We start from the raw sequence: 21,935 nt of genomic DNA, 5'->3' as shown, positions 1-21,935 counted from the left end.
GCGAAACGAACTATATTTCGTTCCGTGGTTGAAAGCATGGAACTTTTTTTTGCCGAATTTCGACAATATTTCGCCCCTTGGCGAACTGGAAACAGGGGCGAAACGATATTGTTTAAATATTGCCGAAAAATCGACAATTTTTCAGCAAATCAGCGAAAATCGACGATTTTCCAGTGAATCAAACGAAAATCGCCGGGTTGAAGGAAAAGAAGAAGAAGAAAGAAAGAAAAGAGAAAAGAGAAAGAAACAGAAGAGAGAACAACAATGAGAAGCAAAATGGAAGAACTGCTGGTGGTTTCACAACTTCATCCTACTCCGTCGAGTTGGCGAAAAACGGAACGCTACACCTGCAACTTTTAGATACATAGAGAGAAAGTTATGAAGAAATCACCGAAGATGAATGAAGTGATGAAGATGAAGTTTTAACTTTTACATTTGCAATTGAGCCCGTGGTTCAAGGAGAACCATGGAATTATTATATATATATATATATTTAAAGGTAAACGTGAATATTGACTGTGAGTGATGTTTTGCAGGATGGCAAATTGGCAGGGATATTTTCAAACTTTACATTACTTTATTTATTTGTTAAACATGTCCAGCTGCCTCTTCCATGGTTTTAATTGCAACTTGGGGCGAAATATCTTTCCTTGGTTGAAAGCTCTACATATATTTGACACTTGCTCTTCCCACAGTGCACTGTATGCGTGAACTTACTCCGTTGTATGTATGAATCCTAGGTAATAGCCGAAAAATCCCATGACACAGTTTGTTTGCCCTCCACAATCCCCACTCCGAAGGAATAATCCACTCTTGGTCCCATCCCCAAGGTGAACCGAGTTCCTCTCCCCCCCCCCCCCCCCACCACCTACCATTAATGAGTATACTATTGCTGCTACTCTCTTGGGAATCCGGATCTTCTCCCCGTCGAGGGAGCACAGAGTGCTCCCCCATGGCTTCCCGACCACAAACATCAGTGGGTCCCACTGGTGAAAAAAAAAACTTTTTTTTATTTTTTTCAAAAGTGTTTTTTCCACCGTGCCCCCATGGGTGTGGTCAGGAAGCGGGGGGACCGCCCCCTTCCGCGCCCCCCGTACGGGTCGCTGATCCGGACTCCTTGGAGGAAGATGAAGAATCTGACAATGAAGTCATCCTACAACTGACAGAAGGTACACAGAATTTAATCAAAAAGGAAACCACGTTGGTGGGTCTCATTTTAGAAGAGAAACAATACCGAAAACAGGCTGTGGAAGGACTGATAAGAGCCTGGAACCCCTGCTATCCAGTGGAGATAACTCTCATGAAAGAACGACAATATATGTTCCATTTCCAGCATTAGATGGACATGAGGAACGCGTTAAGGGAAGGCCCGTGGAGGCGTGGACTGTATCAGGGAATCTCTTGATCAACAATATATGTTCCATTTCCAGCATGAGATGGACATAAGAAACGTGTCAAGGAAAGGCCCGTGGACTGTTTCAAGGAATCTCTTGATCATGGAGAGATGGAATGAGGAGAAAGAATGGTCTTTTGATAGCAGTGAGTTCTGGGTGTAGCTACATGATATCCCAAGTGATATTACTGAACAGAATGCCTTCATATCTATGGCGAGGAAGGTTGGTGAACCACTCAAATTTATGGTCATTGAAGGCATGCAGTTTGGGAATAGAATCCACTATATTTATTTATTTATTTATGATAATCACACTATATATGTATTTATGTCAAAGAAAACATTGAAACTTAAGCAGTCAAGCATTTTATCTTTCAAAAATTTGCCTTTTTATCCCTAAAATTACCCCCAAAAAAAAAAACCTATCGGGGCTGATTACTTTTCATGAATTGAAAAAAATTAGGGAGTTAACTGAAAAGGACAACAATGATGATGACACGTGGATCAAATAGTTAACAAATAGCTGTATAGATGCTAATTAGTGATATAGTTTGAGACTCTTGTAGAATGTACATGTATACGAACCGACTCGATTCAATTACTGGATCGAACATTCTGAATTTACTTGGATATTATATATGAACTTAAGAATTAGACCTTATAGGCATCTGAAAATTTTCTTAGGTAGAATCACTCACAGCTTCTAAGAACATCAACGTTGACTAATATTATAAATTCGATCATTCATCAAGTAATCAGTAATTCTATTATCTTCAATGGTAAAAATCTAAATATTCTCCCTTGACGAGCAACTGAGCAAGGATCAAATATTAATACCAAAATCCTTAATTGAGTATCAAATGTCACTTTGCTTTATCAAAAAAAAAAAATGTCACTTTGACCTTTATCTTTTCAACCTTAAATCATTAATTGAGTATTTTTGCTCTTTTCAACTTTAATCACAAAGTAAGAAGGGGGGGAAGTAGAAGAAGAAGAAAAAAAATACTGAATGAGTTTTCTCTAGTTTCAAGTTTTGATATTCATGATTCAGGGTTGAGGAGATTTGGTCACATTTATCGTTTTAGCGTCTATGGACAACATAATCTTTAATTGCTACCCCTTAAAAAAAAAATCCAAAATGGAGGTTTTTAAAGTACTGACAACTATTACTGACAATCCACTTTATGTTTAAAAAACACAGACACCCGAATTCATTAAATACATTAGTCAATTATGTTAGTAAAATAGTTAATTCATTATTTTATTTTATTTTAATTCTAAAAATGTCTTTACCAAAATGGGGGGGTTTAAAATAATGTTTCCATCAAATAAGCTTGAGCAAATTGCATTGACACCCCAAAATGGAAGTCTAAAACAGTGACACCCCAAAATGGAAGTCTTAAAGCATTGACACCACACTTTATATTTAAAAAACACAAAGACCTAAAATTAGATCTTCATTGGATATATTTGTCAAATTTATCACTGAAAACAGTTAAATTACTATTTATTTTTAAAAATATCCTTATAATAAATAGTGTCTGAAAGGTTTTCAGTGATAAATTTGACAAATATATCCAATGAAAATTCAATTTTAAAGTCTTTGTGCCTTTTTAAACATAAGTAGGGTGTAAGTGCTTTAAGGCCTCCATTTGGGGTGGCCAGTGGATTTTCTCAATAAGCTTTACACATGGAAGAATGTCTTTTCTTTTTTGGTAAATGAAAATAAAATGTATTAAAAGGGTATAATAGTCTTTGTGATAATATCATTAATCGTTCTAACAAAATCATGCCTATGTATTTTTTTATTTTGAACTGAGGTTCATCCGGGCCAGCTTGCACGCATCATAATTTACTTCCTCAGGGGGGAGCTTTATATTAATGCTGCTGAGTGGGTGCGAACCCAAGAACTCCCTTAAGGAAGTTGGGTCTTTAACCGCTTTTACATATCACCTTTGGCGGCCTATGTATTTTTTAAACATAAAAGAATACCATAGAGTCTCTATTTTAGGTGTGAGTACAATTTCCTTAAAAAAAAAAAAAAAAAAAAATCTCTCATCTCTAGGGAAAATTAAATAAAACCCGAGTACTACAACGCGGAAGTTCTTCTTAGTCACAGTGGTCAACGCGCGCTCTCTCCTCTCCTCTCTTACTCGTTTTACATTGCAATTTAAATAGTTTTAAAGCCCCAGAAGAAGAAGAAGAAGAAGAAGAAGAAGCACCACACAAACGCGAGCAAGAGAGAGAGAGAGAGAGGTGTGGAGGTGTACGCAACACGCAGAGAAAGAGAGAGAGAGAGAGAGAGGTTCAGGGAAAGCAAATCGTCTATTCGTCTCCTGCGTTACAAGTGTACCTAAGACGAACCCAGGAACGAAAACACCGTCAGTCAATCCAGTTATCAACCCTCTTACCTAATACACATTTATATGTGGGTCTTCAGTTATCTTCACCAATCGATCGATCTTAACACAAGACTATGAAACCATCAAAAATCTTGCACAATATGTGGCCTTTCAAACAGCATTCTACTAAAGGTAAACAACAGAAAAACCAAACCCTGTCTTTTCTTTCCTTGTTGCTTAATCTCGAATTCAGTACTCTCTAATGGTTCTGAGGATTTTTTTCTTTTTCTTTTTCTTTTTCAAATTAATTAGAGTCATCGGAGTCTGAGGACTTGGAGAAGATTGCCGCAAAGGAACAGAAGCAATTCTCTCTAGAAGCCCTAGTTGCAGCAACCAGAAATTTTCACTCGGATCAAAAGCTTGGGGAGGGTGGATTTGGCCCTGTTTATAAGGTTTTTTGTCTATTTAATTGACTTGTATGATGATTGATTTCGAGAATTCGGGTTTTGATTTCAGCGTAGAATCATATATATATATTCTCATTGATGGTTGTGAATGAATGACAAACAGGGGAAATTGGGAGATGGAAGAGATATAGCAGTGAAGAGGCTATCGCACAGCTCCAATCAAGGGAAGAAGGAGTTCTCAAACGAGGCTAAGCTACTGGCAAAGGTGCAGCATAGAAACGTCGTGAATCTGTTGGGTTACTGTGCTCACGAAACAGAGAAGCTTCTGGTCTACGAATATGTCTCTAATGAGAGCTTGGACAAACTTCTCTTCAGTGAGTAATCTCCATCCCCCTTTCTCTTTCTATTTCTATTTCCATTTCCATTTCCATTTCATCAATTTTCATGAATCTATGAAAATCGGCACTGAAAATCTATATCTATAACCAGAAGTAATTTCTGGGAAATTATCGATTAAGGAAGATTTGATCATTCTTTCCCCCTTCACCTTGCAAGTGTCGGTGGTTTTTTTTTTTTTTTTTTTTTTTTCGTCCAAAGGCGGTGGTTTTTTTACGTTTCCAAATTTCCCTTTTCTCATTTCTCATTTCATCCTCCGGCGGATATACCGACGCCTTCCACGGATGAGAGGGGGAGCGTCTCGGAAGTGGGACCCAGTTCGTTATGTTGCTAATTGCTATATGAACGCGATTCCAACATTTGTTTTGCCAGATTGTATTTTAAAACATTTCACGCCACACCATCGTTTCCTTCTTCTTTCTTACCCTTAATTAGATTGGATGACCCGACCCGTCTCTCATATTAGACATCTACGCCGGCACTAATTTATCAATCAGTCAGTCAGTCAATTAAGAAAAATTATAAAAATTATAAAAAACTACGGCTCTGCATCACGTGCACCATGTTAGGGATCAACGGGGTTAGGAATTAGGATATGAATCAGTTCGGTTTCGGAGTTTTTCCTAAAAAACTGTAGAAAAACCAAATAGTCTATCTATTTTCAATAAAGAAAGAGACTATCCATTTTTTTGAAGATGCTGACATGTGTCCTAACATTACATTGAAAGGTTGAGGTTTATTTATAAATTATATATATTTTTTAATTTAATTATAATTTTTTATATGATTTATAAATAAATTTGAAATCATATATATATATATATATATATATATATATTAGTAGGTGATATATCGTTTAGCAAAAAACAATTGTGATATATGGACGGCGGATGCTTGCCAAGAATTTTTTTTTTCTTTTGCTCATGGCTGACGTGGACATGATGTGGTAGGAGATCATTGCTCACGCAACACTGTAGTAATTGGAGGGAATTTCTATGCCGCGTCAAGTTCATGTGGTCCCCATCATGACGTGTGTGAATGCAATACTAGTCATATCATCACACGGTTGTCGTGTATTATGCCAGGTTGGAAAGCCTTAGGTGTCTGCACGTCAGTGTATAGATGAGTGGTCCCTTCTGCAACTGCTTTTTGACTATTGACCTGTTTTCCTCTAGAAAAAAAAGTTCCAGATTAGTTTATATTTGCTTGCTCCCTTCTGGTCTCCTTCTCTTCTCTGCCGTTAGATAACTTGGGTTAGGGAGGAATCATCCGACAGTTTAAATTTCGTACGATGGTACGAGTTTTGACTTTGACCTTGTGGTTTCACGCCGCTTTCAAACTGCCTGTAGGCTGTAGCACAAGAAAATGGAAATTCCATTTTCTTTCTTTTGTCTGTCTAAATATCTAATTGCCATTTTTAAATTTCGAAACTTATCGTGTTGAACTTAATGCAGATGTGAGGGGGAGGGTGGAATTGGATTGGCAGAGAAGGTACGACGTGATAACGGGTGTAGCAAAAGGATTGCTATACCTGCATGAAGACGCGCACAGCGTGATAATACACAGGGATATAAAAGCAAGTAATATTCTTCTTGACGACAAGTGGGTCCCAAAGATTGCTGACTTCGGCATGGCCCGCCTCTACCCTGAGGATGCCACCCACATCAACACTCGCGTCGCAGGCACCAAGTGTGTTTTCTTTTCTCTTCTCTTCTTAAATTTCAATTTCTTCCTTCTTTATAGATGTTTTATTAATCTCTCTCTCTCTATGTGGGTGTTTTCAGTGGATACATGGCACCGGAGTACTTGATGCATGGGCAGTTGTCGGTGAAGGCAGATGTGTACAGCTATGGTGTGGTGATTCTAGAGTTGATCAGTGGGCAGAAGAACTCCACCTTCAACGCCGATCCAGATTGCCTCAACCTACTCGAATGGGTATGTTGTTAACAGTTTTCTCTCCATCTGTTTGTTAAAACGTCTCTGTGAAACTCATGATCATGGGTACGTACGTACGTTGTAGGTATGGAAGCATTACAAGAAAGGTCGAAGCTTGGACGTGATGGACCCAATGCTACAATCAACCGCGGCGGCTGAAGTAGTGGCAATGTGTATACAAATCGGTTTACTATGCACACAAGGCGACCCAAAGGCAAGACCGTCGATGCGTCGGGTGGTGGTGATGCTATCAAAGAAACCAGGCCAACAGATCGAGGAACCCGGCAGACCAGGCAATCCTGGTTCTAGGTATAGAAGGTCTCGTAGACCCCACGCCACCTCTTCCAGTGGTGGTGGTGGTGGTGGATCTTCTGAAGAGTATTCCAACACATTTTCATCGACGTCGTCAACTAATAGGACATCTAATCCCACAAGCGAGCATGGCAGAGTGCACTATCACGGTTCTGGAGGTCATAGGGTAACTCACTATCACGGATCGCACGTTGCTTCTTCGTCCGGGGCCGGTTCTTCCAGTGGAGTTGGTTCATCCAGAGATTACTCCTCCGACACAATTCGGACAACATCAACCACCATGTCTCCTCCCAGTAGCCCCAAATTACGTTCTTACGGGAAGAGTCCCATGAAGTAATTAAGGGTAGCCGGCATCTAACGTTTTGGGTAGATTTTGTTTCATCTCCATGTATCATATAATGAGAAACTGTAGAATCTCCCCATGCTTGTTTTGTCTATTCTTATTTCTTCTTATCTTTCTGTAAATTTGATCTGTTCGCCCACTGGAAAAAAAAATTAATGATAGTGGCTCTCAGCTGTGATTCTTTGATTTGTGCTAAAATATAGTGTTTTTCGTAATGCATGAATTCGAAAGAGGACAACTTTGACAGAGAACAGTTGTATCGATCACACTATCACTATCAGAATTCTGAAGTATTCAGGGGAACTAGAAGTAGTAGAAGAAGAAAAAGCTTGGAGGGTCCTCTGTGAAAACACCAAGCTTTTGGAGTTGGCCCATGGCGTGGGCATGATTTCCATCTGTGTAGACTGACGCAAAGGTGTCTTGGGCCTAAACAACTTAAACCCAAATTCCAATGGTCCCCAGAACTTTACACCCCAAATTCCAATGATCGATCTAAATTCTATGTTGCATCAATTAATAAGGAAATTTGAGGGACCAATTAAGGTTTTCAAGTACGATTAATTAGTGGGTTACCCCCCAAAAAAAATTATGCTTAATTAGTATACAGGGAAGCGCTTTCTTATGGCATCATTACCTATATGTTACATGAATTTGACACTGATTTTCCCCCTCCTCCTGATAATGCAGAAAAAAAACATATTAAGACTTAAATACACTTCACAGTGTTGTATGTTGATGTTCTTAAAGTTTTATTTTTCAATGCTAGAAAACCATTTCTTTCCTTTTTCACACACTTTGAATTGTATGTTTTAAGTACATATACAGTTGTTGAGCAAATATATGTCAGAAGACGAAAGGGTGTTCTATCTATAATTGAGATAAATTTGTGTCGTTACAATTTCTCAAATAAGCTGCAAAGGAGGATAGCAAATCAAAAAAAATTTAAAGATTGCTGAAATTTGAAAAACTAATGACTCATTTGATAACTCTCCAAGTACTAAAACAGTTCCAATGCTTTTGGAAGCAAAAATACTTTTTTAGATATTTGATAAAACTTGTTTCTATAAGTATAAATAACATCTATAGGTGTCTGAATTATCTTTCATATTGCTTTACTCTAATTCTAAATTGGACTTCAAACTCCAACTCTCATCCTCTTTCTGTCAAACATGAAAGAGCCTTATCAATGTATTGAGAAGATTTTAGCATGTTGATATTTTAAGAGTGCCAAATTTCATAAATACTCCTTCTAGCTTGTGCTCAACAATAAATAGTTATTGCTTTGAAAGTGTTTTGAGAAGCATAAATTTTCACAAGATCATGTTGCAAAAATCATGCCAAAAAAACTGTTCTCACAAACTTTTTTAGCCAATTTTTCTGTTTCTTTAAGCAATAAATACTAAAAACTGTTTTTTTGTGGGTTATCAAACGGATATTAAGATTATGTATCCCTTAGCAAGTTTAGCTTTTGTTGCTATGTTGTTCTTTCATATATAAACATAAAAATAATGCAAAAAAATTATATATATATATATATATATATATATATATATATATATATATATATTTTTTTTTCCCCCTTCCAATTACTCAATCATATAGAAGCTCTCCACCTTGGCAAGCCATCCACTCATCCGCCTACCTTTATAGTTGGGTTGATACAAACTTGCCCGTATACCAAAAGTAGGCCATGTGTGAAGGTGGGTCCGACTTGCAAAATTGATGTGAATAAAGTTTTCTTGCATTGTTGTGCGACACTTATTTAGGGTTATAAATGCTCTACATCTATAGAAAGAATAATGAGGCTCCTTAACTATTACCATCATCCAAATGGACCATTTCCTCTTTTGGCAAATATCTTGTGGTGGGATTGCAAACTCGAATGATGTGGTCATGTTATTATTGTCGAGACAATCAATAAGAGGGATAGACATCAAAACATCCATCAACCACAGAATAGAAACTAGCAAAAATTGACTCAATTTTATATAAATCATAAATGATTATCAAATTATATATCTAATAAGATTTATTCTAGCAGCCTAGTATAAGATAAGATAGATTAAAGAATTTCGCATAGCTTAACTTGCTCCATAAGTTTTTGAAGTTTTGTTGATATATTAGTTAAATACTAACATTTGGCATTGGAGTGGGTTTGCTTCATAAATTGAACCAATCAGAACGCGAAAAAGAAGCCTGATTCCTCTCAAGTTGAAATTTTATTTGACTGTTTTCAGCTTCCTCACTGCTCTGGGGAGTTGCGGTAGTTGATGAAATTGGGAAGGTTAGTAAAGGCGGGACAGCCCCCACCGGCGCGCGGGGTTTCGCCCCCCCGGCCGCCGGCATTACGTGGGGGTTGTCCCCCCACGCCTCATCACCCCCACAAAAATAAAAAAAAAAAATTAAATTGTCCAAAAAGAAATTGGGGAAGGTTAGTAGAAGCTCCAATTTTCCGACAACGTTGTCGTGGACATCAAATGGTCCCCACATTGTTAGAAAACAAAACCAGGATCGTCACGTGGGCCCACTCCACACTCAACTTAGAGTCAAAAGACAAATCTGGTCTAGATTGATTCTCAAGAAATCAATCTGGAGGTCAACAACGGTCCAACCCAATCTATGGCAGATCAGACGATGTAGATTTACTTGATGAAGAAGAAGATTTGGGCTTATATGTGCGACTCAAGTGTTTTCACCAAAAAAAAAAAGAACTTAAGTACCATTGATGGCACATGGTTTTGCGATTTTGAATTTGTTCATCTTCGACTAAAGGTTACTTTTGGCATTTCGCATATGGAAAGATAGACCAACCTTTACACGCCAGCAATCTGTGGAAGTGGTTATGTTAAATATAGACGCTCCGATCAAAATAGATTCTAGCCATCCCCAGCCATTGATGCTACTGCTTTTTCCATTCGATGTTATCCCAAAATCACCCCCTTTTAAATCCCTTCAGACTTCTCCTTTATCTTCATCAGGTTCGTTCTCTCTCTCTCTCTCTCCCCTGTTCCTGTAGTTGTTGTAGCTGTATCTGTAGGCTTGTTGGTTCTCTGGGGTCAACTTCCCATGGCTACGGAAGAGGTGAATAAACCTTCACTTCCTCAGTACCCAGAGGTAAGCTGGCTTCCTCAGAAACTTTTTCCCTCTTGAACCAGACTATTACATTTTTCTTCTTCTTCTTCTACACAATTCTTTTCTTGCATGTTGTGAGTTTAATGGGTTTGAAAATCATATGGGTTTGTTCATTTTTGCTGCTTTCAGATGATCTTTGCAGCTATCGCTGCCTTGAACGACAAGAATGGATCGAACAAGTCGGCGATTTCCAAGTACATTGAGTCACAATACGCAGATCTGCCTGCGGGGGCACTCAGATTTGCTCTCAATCCACCTCAACAGGTTGAAAGAGAGTGGCGATTTAGTGTTGGCGAAGAATAATTGCATGCGGCCTAGCCCTAATGCTCCTCCAAAGCGTGGCCGTGGTCGTCCACCAAAGCCTATAGTTCCTTTTGCTGCCTGGCCATGTTGCTTCTCCGCCCAGGCCAAGAGGTCGCCCCCGCCCAGCCTAGGGACCCCTAACGCCGCTCCAACGCCTAAAAGTCTCCTCTGTGGAGAGCCCCGTGGAAGGCCACCCAAGAAGGCGAAACAGGTGGGGCTCCGCACCGGCGACAAGGACAGGGGCCTCTAGACCTCAGGAAGGCCACCTAAAGTGAGAGTTTCGTTTGTTTCGACGGGTTTTGATTAAGGTTTCGTAGTTTTCAATTTCCTGATTTTTTTTTTTTCCCAATTTTATTTTATTTTTGTTGAGTGTTTTCATTAGGATGTGTTGTGGGTCTGTAATAGCATGCCCATTATGGAGCTTCTGTTGTTAAAACTTCTGAGAGACTAATTTAATGGTGATCTTGAGGTTCTTTTTGGAACTCATGTATAGCAATCAAACTCTTATTTCAGATTGTGTATTTGTGTATCATCACACTATAAGTCCACAAGTACTGCTTTCGAGCATAAAGCATTTCATCCAATCTATTGGAACATTCTCACCATAAGTCATTGAGGCTCAATCATGTATTGTTTCGAGCCACATCAATCATAGTATCTACTATATAGTCCGTATGAGTATAGTAGGTTTACTTACTTGGCATAGTAGAAGCCACTAGGTTCTCAGCTAATTCAAATTCTGAAGTTTGTTTCCCAAAGCCTAATCCAATTCAAGAGTCAACATAATTAGCTTTAAAAACTAAAGCTAGTGTTCCAGAGCTTCGGCTCACTAAGATTTTCGATTTTAAGGTTCTCTAAAATTTAGTGACATAGTAGACCATATTTTGAAATTTTCATGCTAGAATCATGTTTAAAACCCCCAGTTATGATTTCTCCAAAATCAGGGTTTAGATTATTGAGATTACCATTCCAGTCCAACTTGCAGCATTTTGTTACCCTATCAAGTGAGATTATGTCAATCCCAGATTTGTTGGAGAGATTCATCCATAAGTCATAACTCTATAAAGTTTCAAGTCATAATTATGTGCGGCTTAAGAGATACAGTTGTTCTCCCATGAAACAATTGAATCAGTCCACACCCTATAGGAAATCAAAGCCTAACATCACCCCTTGTTTGGTCAATTAATTCTAAACTCAACGAATGCGATACTTTGATCTTAAACATAAAAGGAAAAAGACATATCTCAAATATTATTCTTCTTATTCTCCTTTCTCTTTTTCTTCTTCTTCTCACAAATTTGGATCAAGGGAATGATTTCCCTCACACTTTGCTCTTCTTATCCTCTCTTTATAATATTTTCCCTTTATATTCTTAATTCTTCCTTAAGTCTTTTCCCTCTTAACTTCTCTCCTATTCAGCTTCTATTTTGTTTATGACTCTTATCCTAGATTCTCTCTAGTGAAAGAACCTCAATTGACTTCCTTGCTACTTTTTGATATCTCATATGACTCCTATATTCATTCTCTTATAAATGTGTAATTGTGTACATCCCTTTTTAAGTCAAATTTTAAGTTAAAACTAAATAAAGGCTTTAAATAAATCTAGTAATTCTTCATTTATAAATTAAATTAGAGTTAAAACCCTTGAGCTACATATTAGCTTATGATCAAATCTCAATAAGATAACTATTTAATCAATTAATCATTTTACTTATGATCATGAATCAAGAAAAAATTAGAATAATTAAAACCGAAAGAAAAAAATTTTTTGACTTTTTCATGTCTTTATCTTTATTTTTTGGCCTCCTTCAAAAAGAGATAAGAGCTGGCGAGCAGCAAAAGGTATCCCTCTTCTTGTGCCATTAAATCCACAAGCACCAGCGGAGTTTATCATCCTCTTTTACCAAAAACCTCAATTAGTTGCCACTTTGGAATCTATATTCAACAATGAAACGTCCAACTACCCTTGCACTTTGAGTGTGTGTATTACATAGACCTCATGTATCTCTCTCTCTCCCCCCTCCCCTTTTCCCAATCTTTCCTCCTGTGGAGTTTCCTAAAGAGCTAGATGACCTATTTGATAAGGATGTGGAGTCACATGTTTTTTGCAGATTGTAGTCGGGTGTTTATTCCTGTGCAGGATGCTTAGGAGGGAAAGAATGCATTGTTTCAAATCCTTCACCACTTGCAGGGGATTGCAATATTCTTTTTTTCCTCCTCTAACATAACAAGTTTACCTATTAATAAAAAACTAGGATGATTTTAAAGTGAACGGGTGCAAATCAGCTTGTAGTTTGAGAAATTGGGGAACTTTTCTTTTTGGATGAATAAAGAATTCATTATCAAAAGGAAAGAAGGGGAGGGGAGAGAACAGCCAGGGAAACAAAGGGCCAAGCCCAACAAGGCCACCAGGCCCCAACAAAACCAGCCCTAGGCCTCAAAGGCCATGAAACAACATTAAAACAAATACAAACCCACCCCCTAGGGCCGAGAGCAACACCATTACAACCTCAGGTGTGAACTACTTCTTCCTGTTTTTCTGATTCTTTTTCTGCGAAGACGGTAGCTCCATAACTCAACTGAAAAATCATCAGATAGGGGAACTTAATTTTCTATATCTCTAAACATGGAACTCTGGAGTCATGCAGTGTGCTTGCCATGTGTCACTTTCTGAATGCGTGCAGGTTCAAGTCTTGGAAACTGCCTTTCTGGTGACACGGGTAAGGCTAGAGAGGATTGAACCCTCAAGAGGTTTGCTTCAAAAGGGAGCCTTGTGACTGGCTAGTACCTACTTTTTCCCCAAATACAAAACTTTGAAAACAATCAGAGTTCAGTGGGGAAGTTGATATGAGAATTTTGCGAAGCGGACCATAGATCTAAATGAAATTCTATCATGACTCAGATTGGACTTCAAAAACCTAGGTACAGAGTAAACCTTATAGGCTATGGTAAAAAATCTAATCTCTTGTCAAATATTAGGGGTACAATGGAGATACTGTAGTATTATATAGAAAATGGGATGGTGGTATAAATATTAATGCTAGGGCTAACTGTAGGTGATGTAGGTTTGGGCCTTTGATTCTGTATTTTCTTTTTAATGGGCCACTTTGGACCTAAAAGATTGTGGGGAACAAACAAGTAGAGTTGTATTTGCCTATGTTTATGTCTAGTTTAGGAAGAACAGTTAGTTATATTATTGTTGATAAATATTTATACGTTTGTAATAATCCCTAGTCATAGTAGTCAATTAAAGTAACCCAACAGCGTGTGACCAAGTTGTCATGGGCACTGCTATAAACTGGTAGCCTGGTAGGTAACTTATGCTCCACTCTTCTTACCTACTTCTTTCAACTTGCCTTAATTTGATTGTCTTTTCAATAAAATCTCAAATTAATTGACTAGATTGGATGATGTACCCTAGCGTGTGACAGGCTTTCTTCTCCCTATGCCCCTATTTTGTTACAAGATGGTATTGGGCTGTGTTAGATGAGTGCTGCTCAATTGTGTGACTCAGCGTGAGACAGTAGTTACACCAGCAAGAAAACTATTGGCCACCTCTACCACAACACATCCTTGCCTTTGGCCATGGCTTCTCCCTAGTTGCTCATCCTCAACCAGCAATAAGTGACATACCATCCTTTAGAGAACCAGAAGTCAACTTTGGAAGGAGTAACTGGTCTATGAGAACCTTCACCACACTAAGAAGTTGACTTTTAACAAACTGGTAGTTAGAACTGAGCTGAGGCAAAAATTAGCTAGATGGAACTCGGTCTCTGTAGTTTTGACTAGTCCAGGTTAGTAGATAGGAGGTTGATGTATCTAGAGTTCTTAGGATGCCTTTTATAAACATTGAAAGATTCATTCAATGATTTGTTCCTTTGTTTAATTTTGTCTTGAGAAAAACTTTTGTCCAAGTCCATACTAGAAACCCTTCATAGTAGAGTGGAACATGACATTGGCTCCAATGGTGGTTCAACACTGTTCCAAACTAGCTTTTGATAGTGGATTCTCATGCGTTCACTTACATACAAAGTTGTTCCATGGGGTCCATAGAATAAAGAAATGGAGGGATCACATGTGACATATTTCATCTTCATATTTTGCATGAGTATTTTTGGCTGCACAATTTGGGCTCATACTAAATAGTTTGAAACTCCATTGTGTCTAATGGCTGTAATTTGTATCTCAAGATTCTTAGACAAGGACTTAGGATCAAACATCTGAAATCAGAGTTTCAACATCTAACAGATCAGCAATGTAATAGGAAGCAATTGAAACTGTTAGGAAGAGAAGCACTAACAGGTAGCAAAAAAAACAGAGCATTCAAGCTTTTGTTTGAGTGCTTTTAGAAGACCAAAGACTGGTAGGTCAGAAGGAGCTTAGTGAAGTTGAAGAAGTATACAGGATAGAAAATGATATCCCAAAAGTAAGGCTTGAGTAGATGGATATAACAGAAGATATGCAAATAATAATAGGTATGGGAATTAAAACTAGACCTAAAAAATCTGTGACCATCAGTCAGCAGGAATAGGAGTTATTATCAGCCTCAATCACTTATAGGAAACAATCCAAATCCTGATCCGCAACCATTCGATATAAAAAAAAACTGATCTCCAAATCTCAAAATACATAGCAAAGCCCAAATGATGGTGGAAGAGTCCCTTAATTGGTGTTAATATAATCACTAAGCAGGGTAAAAACTTGTAGATTAGCAACATAGGTTGTTGCAACCAAAGTACGAGGTCTTTTAGTTAACTATCAAAATAGAGATTGATGGAATAAGATTATTGATTAGAAAAGCTGTGATACCATGTGACAGTATCAGGATCAATAACCAATGACATGAAAAGGAAAACAGAAGGAAGAAAGATTAAAACTGATAGAGTTAAGCAATCTTCATGTAATCAATATATAATGTCAAAATAATTACAAGGTAAACAGAGAAACTATAACTTGTAGACTACTCTAACCAGGCAACAACAGCCTGTCCTAATTTTGAAAGTAAACAAGAAGATTTGGAAGATATCTAGTGCACATGACCAAGCCACGATAGGGACATTCTACCCTATTATGCACAGATTCCGCCAATGTACCTTGCAGTAAAAATGTCAATTCTTAACAATGGTAGTAAAATAGTGGATATGTAATCTAAAGTTCCACCCAATCAATAGGCTGCTTGGGTTTGCCCTTTCTTTCTTTTTTTTGGTTTGCTCTGTAGAGGGATATGGGCCTTACAATGGCATTGGTGGGACCCATATTCCCCTAATGGTGCCCGTTTATATGCGACATGCTCATCTTCCCCCACCCCCTCCCCCTCTCTTAAAAGAATTGGGAAGTCCAGTCCATTCCTGTATCAACTTGAATCTATCTTTGAGTCTTTCTATGGTTTCATTCCTTAGCTAAGTATAAATCTTCTTTGTCAATGCATCATAGATGATTCGTAATTCAGAAAAAGGTAGAAAAATACATATATATTGTAGTTAAACTAGTTACGTAATTTACGACTTCAAAAGATGTGTTTGACCATCCGCCCTGTAAATGATGTTGTAGGAGAAGATAGTTTGATGTTTCCACTAGAAATTTCTACTCCATATTTTTCTATACGAAGTTGTTCTTGAGTAGGTCAGCAGAAACATGACTTTCTACAGTTTTAGCGAAGGAGTTACCCCTTTTTTCCCCAATATGTCTAAAGCGCCCATAGTTCTCAAAATGGAAAGTACATTGTTGGAAGATTACAGCCCTAATTTATTTAACTTAATGAATCAATTTAATTAAATTAGTTTAGAAGTTGCAACATTAGTAATGTTTAATACCCAACTTATGTAAACTTAGTGATTATGTAGGTGATTTCCCAACTTCCTGTATCTTCTCCAAAACCATCATCTGCTGCTAGATCATTGAATCCTCCTGGATGTTCACTTCACCAGCAGTTGGAATCTGCTTTGCAGTCAAACATTCTTCAAAGGGTATGAGATCGCCTAATTTTATTAGATCTTTTTGCAATCTAAATTTATATAGGAGGCTTTTTTTGTTCTTTTACCCTTTACAGGAGGCTCTTTTAAGTGTACAGAAGCAAGTACCTTTTGGTGGTTCCACAGGTTCCAGAAAGACATTTCTCTCAAATTTTTATTCTTTTTAATATTTTTTTCCTGTTATCTTACTTGATTCATTTCTATTTCTTCAGTTAATTGTGATGGAGGTCATATGCTAACAATTACTACCCTAACAGAGAACTCCTTGGTATGTGATGTTTGGGTTTCCTAGGGTATCTAAGTCTCTATAGTCCCTCATGTTGTGGTTTAGGTCATATTTTGAGAACTCTGCTTGTTCATCTACTTTGCAATGAAGGAAATGCTTACGAGTTGCTATATGTTCAATTTTCTTTGGAGTAAGGGTTGGACAGGGACACGGTGCAGTGTTGCAAAAATGATGCATTTGGTCGATAAATCATGGTAGGAGGACTCATGAGATCTCACATAGATCTTGCGAGTTGCTTTTCCACTTAGCAAGACGAGGTGATGTGCAAATTGAGATGGTGTGCTCAGCACATGGGTTCTCGAGTCTTGGCTCTCAAGTTGTAACTTTAGTAATTGGCTTACAAAAATTATGCATTTGGGTCTATAAACCATGGTAGGAGGATTTATGAGATCTTGCGAGTTGCTTTTTCCACTTAGCAACACAGGTGATGTGCAAGTTGAGATGGTGTGCTTAGCACATGGGTTCTTGAGTCTTGTCTCTCAAGTTGTGACTTCAGTGATTGGATTATCATTTGAACATTTTATTTTGAACAATGAACATGTTTAATGTAATAAACTTGCTTGAATTTTTTACTTTGAACAACATATGAGTATATGATGTGTACAATAGGCTATTTTGATGTTTCACTTCAGCTTAGGGGTAACCAAATTAGGGTCCGAAGTGGAACTCACATTTACAATATCTTTTTCATAAATCTGAGGTTACCAGTTTGTCCAAAAGGGCACTGAAATAGGCTGGACAGCAAGTTTCTGCCCTAATTGACCCTTAATACTTTTTGAGCCTCTAGTTGGTGGAAAAAATTCTACCAATTCAGTGAGATCTCCTTAAGATCTCTAGCCAACTCACCCTTTTGAGTTGGCAAGATGGACCTTGAGATTAAGATCGAGATCTTGAACCATGCTATAAACTAAGTACCAAATGTCTAACCTAAGACATCTCTTCCATGACATTTTGTCTTTCTTATGACCAAACACATAAGATTGGGACCTTTCTTATCATCTCAGTCAGTAGTGCTTGTGTATGTTAGTGAAAGTCTGTTGTTGTAATTATTGCAATTACCAAATGCATATGACTGGGTTTAAACTAGAATGGTGGTGCCTTGACTTTAGGAAATTTTTAACCTACTATTTTATAGGTGATTGTAGGGTAGAGACAACCATACACATAATTGTACCACCATGACAAAACAATAATAAATCCATTTGTAATAGTGGTTATGTATTCACCAATAAAGAGACAGTGTCTCCGAAACAAACTTCTTTACATGTGGTGAAAGGAAATAATAGGTGGAGTTAACCTTTATAGCCCAGCTTCTGCATAATGCTAACGGATGACTCTTGCTTTTTCACATACATGATATTTATTAATACCGTACAACTTTGCAGACTTCTTAAGAAGTTCACAAAATTCTCATGGAAGATAGATGATGTGAATCAAGATCTAGGGTTTAGTTGGTTGATGCAAGCCCTAGGTCTAGGTCCACCCCTCAGGATCCTCTCTCAAGTGAATCAGAAGCAACCTAGGGTTTGTATTACCCTATGGTAAGGGAAATTAGGCTGCACGGGGGGGTTCTAGGGTAGGGAACGGGTAGGGATAGGCTCGGTAGGGTTTAAAAGCCAGGGTTAAGAGAGTCAAGTCTGAAACCTTGCTGGAATTTTAATTTCAGAATTGAATTTCAAGTTTTAGGGTTTGAAAACTAGTGTTTCTTAAGATTCTAGGATTTCTGGGGTTGAATTAGGTTAGGGTAAGGGTCGAGTGTCTCATAGCCATAGGGTTGAGGGAAGTTAATTCTAGAAAGCTTAGGGTTTGGATGGATGGTTGAAGAGAATTAGGAAGTTGAAGAATTAGGGTTTAAGGGCTTCTAAAGTAGATGAAGATTAGGTTATGCTAGGGACTTTGAGATAATGGAAGAGCTGTAACTTAGGAGTTGAAGGTAGGGTTTGAGGAGGGGAGTCTAGATCCTACAGGGGGTGGGTATTGGTCAAGGGGTTAGGGGAATCTAAGGGTGTCACTTCAATTCTGAATTTTTTTTTTTTTTTTCTTCCTTTTTTTAGGAATTCTGGAAATTCCAGAATCTGCCGCAAGTTAAGAGGAAGATGAAGAAGAAGAAAAAGAAAAGGGAAAGAGATGGGGATGTTATTCTAGGGCTGGGGAAGGGAGGGGGCTAGGGTTTCAGGGCTAAGGGGAGGGGATTAGGGCCTGCCTCAGGGTTGGGGAGAGGGGGAAGGTTACTTGAGGCTTTCAAACTTCATAAAATTCTGTAAAAATTCTTTCACTCTAAGCAGCTGCAAGTTTCCCTTTAGGTTAACCCATGACACCAGCAATTGCCCCTTCAAATCTTTTTCTTATTTCTTAAAATAAGACTCAAGAGGCTTATTCATAGCCTTTAAAAGGAATTCACAGTGGGACTCAACTTTAGAACTTAAATCAATTTAGGACTCCTACTTGGACTAAGGACTCTTCCATATCTTACTCTAGAATGATCCAAATTGTAAAATAAAACTAGATATGAAATCATTGCAATAAGTAGGCTGCAACTAGGGGATTCCCTTTGTACTTAGGAATCCCAACCTGACTAGGAGTCTTCAATAACTTGACAAACAATGGCTCAAATTCAAAAAATAGAAGTAGATCCAATGAAAGGAATCCTTCTCTAGTTAGGACCCCTAACTAGACTCGGACTCTTTCGTAACTTAACTCAAATAACAAGTAAAGATAGACTTGAGACTCCTAACAAGACTCTGAATCAAACTAGTTCAGATTGGGTCTTGCTAGGGGACCCAAAATACCCTATACTGGCTGAAATTTTTTGGGCTGCTGGTAGGGCCGCAGGGTATTGGTAACTCCCTGTGCGTTCTTTAGGTGGTCCTGGATCCGGTTCACATCAGTAGAGTTTCCTTTTCACTCTCATTGGTGTTGAACTTATTCGAATTCATTGGGTCATGTTTCTTGAGGATAATGAAAATAGAAATGGTTCCTTTGATGTTCTTTAAGAAATCCTTACACTAGTAGAGCCTATTGGCAAAAATTTCTTTGCTTAATGTCTCTAAACATCTAGCCTAAGTTTTGATGAAAGGTAGCGCCACAATATTATGATGTCATTCTCATTTATGTTCCCTTCTGGAGGGTGAAGATTTCTACACTTTTGCTTTTGGTTGTTGCAGCCTGAGGCTGCTTGTGATAGGGAAAAGGAGTTACTAAAAGAAATGACAGAAGTGCAACAAAGGTAATCATAGACATTTTGTTTTCAAGTAATACAAATAAGACTGAGACATTAGTTTCTTGCCTCACAGGCTCATACGTATTCAAGATGAACTTCTGACGCTTAAAGACAAGAAATGTCCAGGTTGGTTTTCTACTCCCATTCATGCATGTGAGATTTCTGAAGTAATTCTAGATGTAACACATAAATGTGCCTTAAATGTGATCCAAATCTTTGTTGTTGTTCAATGTTTCTCTGAAACAATCTCTCTCTGCAAGGGGTAAATGTCATGAAATGTTCTCCAAGATGAAGACTGAAGCAAAGAAGTTGACTACTGAGGGTTGTAGCATAAAACTATTGTAAGTCCATTTTTCTCTTCTTTAACCTAGTAGACAGGCCTTGTGTGGATGATGGTAAAGCGAAGTCCTCAGTCAGTTTGGGTCACATGTATATCTTCTTAAATGTCAAAGCTAGTTGTTACCGTAATATATGTATTTTATCCATATTACAGGTATAGGTCACCTTTTTAGATGCCTTGTTTACAAGGGAACTTCTTTTTCTCTAAACTCGTTTTCTATGATTGGTTTATGGCATGGATCTCCCTTGGATGTACCCACTGTACCTGTATTGCTAATAATGTTTGCTTGTATAGTTCTTTCTTTGTAATACCTTCTGATTATAATCAATTGAGCCCCTATGCTCGTGGCTGAGTGATTTATTAATAATGCAATGCCTTGTTTGATAATGTTCCTCACTTTTGAGTGATTATCAAATTTATTCATCTTTGGATCTGGATCCTCTCCAATGTGACCAAACACTGGCCTATGAACATATGATGGTTAGGCTGCGCCGCTAACATTCGGATGCACAACCAACTTTCGGTTGTGTATAGCACAGTTAAGCTGTCTGTTGCCTGGCTGGCTAACCAAGCCAGCCAACTTATTGGATCTGTGCAAGTCAATCCTATACAATCATCAATTTGATGGGCTGAATTGAGATACAAAAGGGTAAAAAGAATCTGTAACTTTTGTTTTCAAAGTTTTAAGTTAGTGCCGTTGGTTTAGTGGTACATGATACTAGGTATTGTAGCATGGGTTAGTAATAACTTTATTTTTTTCGAGGTTGAAGTTCTTTTTCTTGCTTATTTAAAACTAGGGCTTCAGTCAATGCAAGGTTGGTAAAGTGGTAAGATTCATACTTCTCAATGGAGAGGTCATGGGTTTATCCCTTGCAGACGACAAAGCTCCCTCTTAGGATGTAATAGAGGTGCGCACAAGTTGGCCCGGATGAACCTCAGACACCAAAAAAATAAAACTAGGGGTGTAAGTCAAGAGTTCAAGGTTTAAATCTCGATCATCTGTTGCATCTCTTTTGCACGTAAGTATTTAAAATAAGGACTGGTTGGGATTTAAAATTGGACCACATGGCAAGCATCTAATTGTAGGACAGTCCTGTGCATTTAAGCATTCATTGCTAAGCCAAACGAAGTAATGGTTAGAAGAAAGACTTTTTGGAGTATATAATATCGAGTGTATGAAATTTCACCCATGTGAATGTATTTAAGGCATTCAAATGGAATCTATGTATCATCCAAAACAATATCAACAGCTACTAATCTCAAATGGATAGGGTGGATAACATAGATCTTTGCCCCCATCAACTTCATACTAATTACAAGGCCTAAGTCATGCATATCATGTCTCACCTCTTTTTCTAAGGTTATTTTGGGTCTTTCAAAGTGTCTTCAATCTCGAAATTTAAGAGGGGCATGTAAGGGCTTAACAGCGTAGTTTATTATTTGGGAGTTACTTCCAATATCATTGTCACTCACCTTATCCTTCCCTTTTACCAAACTAGACTGTGGTTGTCCCTCTACACTTCCTAAATGTGAAAATTCATTAGATTTCATGCT

At 38.0% G+C, this 21,935-nt stretch overlaps 2 protein-coding genes and 1 pseudogene across 3 annotated transcripts; all 3 read left to right on the top strand.

Moving 5' to 3' along the window:
• Window positions 1-3,604: 3,604 nt before the first annotated feature.
• LOC149024778 (cysteine-rich receptor-like protein kinase 43) lies at window positions 3,605-7,592 on the top strand. The gene is made up of 6 exons (XM_089144985.1): window positions 3,605-3,927; window positions 4,048-4,187; window positions 4,306-4,516; window positions 5,993-6,227; window positions 6,323-6,473; window positions 6,559-7,592. Exons 1-6 carry the CDS (start codon window positions 3,870-3,872, stop codon window positions 7,120-7,122), a joined length of 1,359 nt encoding a protein of 452 aa, XP_089001111.1. The 5' UTR covers window positions 3,605-3,869; the 3' UTR covers window positions 7,123-7,592.
• Window positions 7,593-10,194: 2,602 nt separating this feature from the next.
• LOC149024777 (HMG-Y-related protein A-like) lies at window positions 10,195-10,813 on the top strand (annotated as a pseudogene).
• A 5,114-nt stretch (window positions 10,814-15,927) lies between these two features.
• On the top strand, window positions 15,928-20,833 carry LOC149024776 (uncharacterized). 2 transcript variants are annotated; one of them, XR_016171671.1, is made up of 6 exons: window positions 15,942-16,529; window positions 16,613-16,661; window positions 16,748-16,803; window positions 19,986-20,047; window positions 20,115-20,167; window positions 20,302-20,833. XR_016171671.1 is itself a non-coding variant. In XM_089144984.1 (5 exons), exons 1-5 carry the CDS (start codon window positions 16,475-16,477, stop codon window positions 20,331-20,333), a joined length of 390 nt encoding a protein of 129 aa, XP_089001110.1. In that variant the 5' UTR covers window positions 15,928-16,474; the 3' UTR covers window positions 20,334-20,833. The 2 variants fall into 2 exon arrangements, 1 of the variants encoding a protein (XP_089001110.1); XM_089144984.1 differs by having other exon boundaries at window positions 15,928-16,661.
• The last annotated feature ends 1,102 nt before the right edge of the window (window positions 20,834-21,935 follow it).

The sequence above is a fragment of the Hakea prostrata genome, chromosome 2 (genome assembly GCF_041222555.1).
Source record: "Hakea prostrata isolate BN-2017 chromosome 2, UWA_Hpros_2, whole genome shotgun sequence".
Lineage (NCBI taxonomy): Eukaryota > Viridiplantae > Streptophyta > Magnoliopsida > Proteales > Proteaceae > Hakea > Hakea prostrata.
Note: the sequence above shows the minus strand (reverse complement) of the source record. Positions and strands in the feature narration are given on the sequence as shown.

What these genes read in the sequence shown, in the direction of transcription:
- LOC149024778 (XM_089144985.1), top strand. Translation starts at nt 3,870, where the DNA reads ATGAAACCATCAAAAATCTTGCACAATATGTGGCCTTTCAAACAGCAT. An exon ending in CAAACAGCATTCTACTAAAG is followed by an intron (nt 3,928 to 4,047) that starts GTAAACAACAGA and finishes CAAATTAATTAG; the next exon opens with AGTCATCGGAGTCTGAGGAC. An exon ending in GATTTGGCCCTGTTTATAAG is followed by an intron (nt 4,188 to 4,305) that starts GTTTTTTGTCTA and finishes AATGACAAACAG; the next exon opens with GGGAAATTGGGAGATGGAAG.
- LOC149024776 (XM_089144984.1), top strand. Translation starts at nt 16,475, where the DNA reads ATGTTCACTTCACCAGCAGTTGGAATCTGCTTTGCAGTCAAACATTCT. An exon ending in ATGACAGAAGTGCAACAAAG is followed by an intron (nt 20,048 to 20,114) that starts GTAATCATAGAC and finishes CTTGCCTCACAG; the next exon opens with GCTCATACGTATTCAAGATG. An exon ending in TAAAGACAAGAAATGTCCAG is followed by an intron (nt 20,168 to 20,301) that starts GTTGGTTTTCTA and finishes TCTCTCTGCAAG; the next exon opens with GGGTAAATGTCATGAAATGT.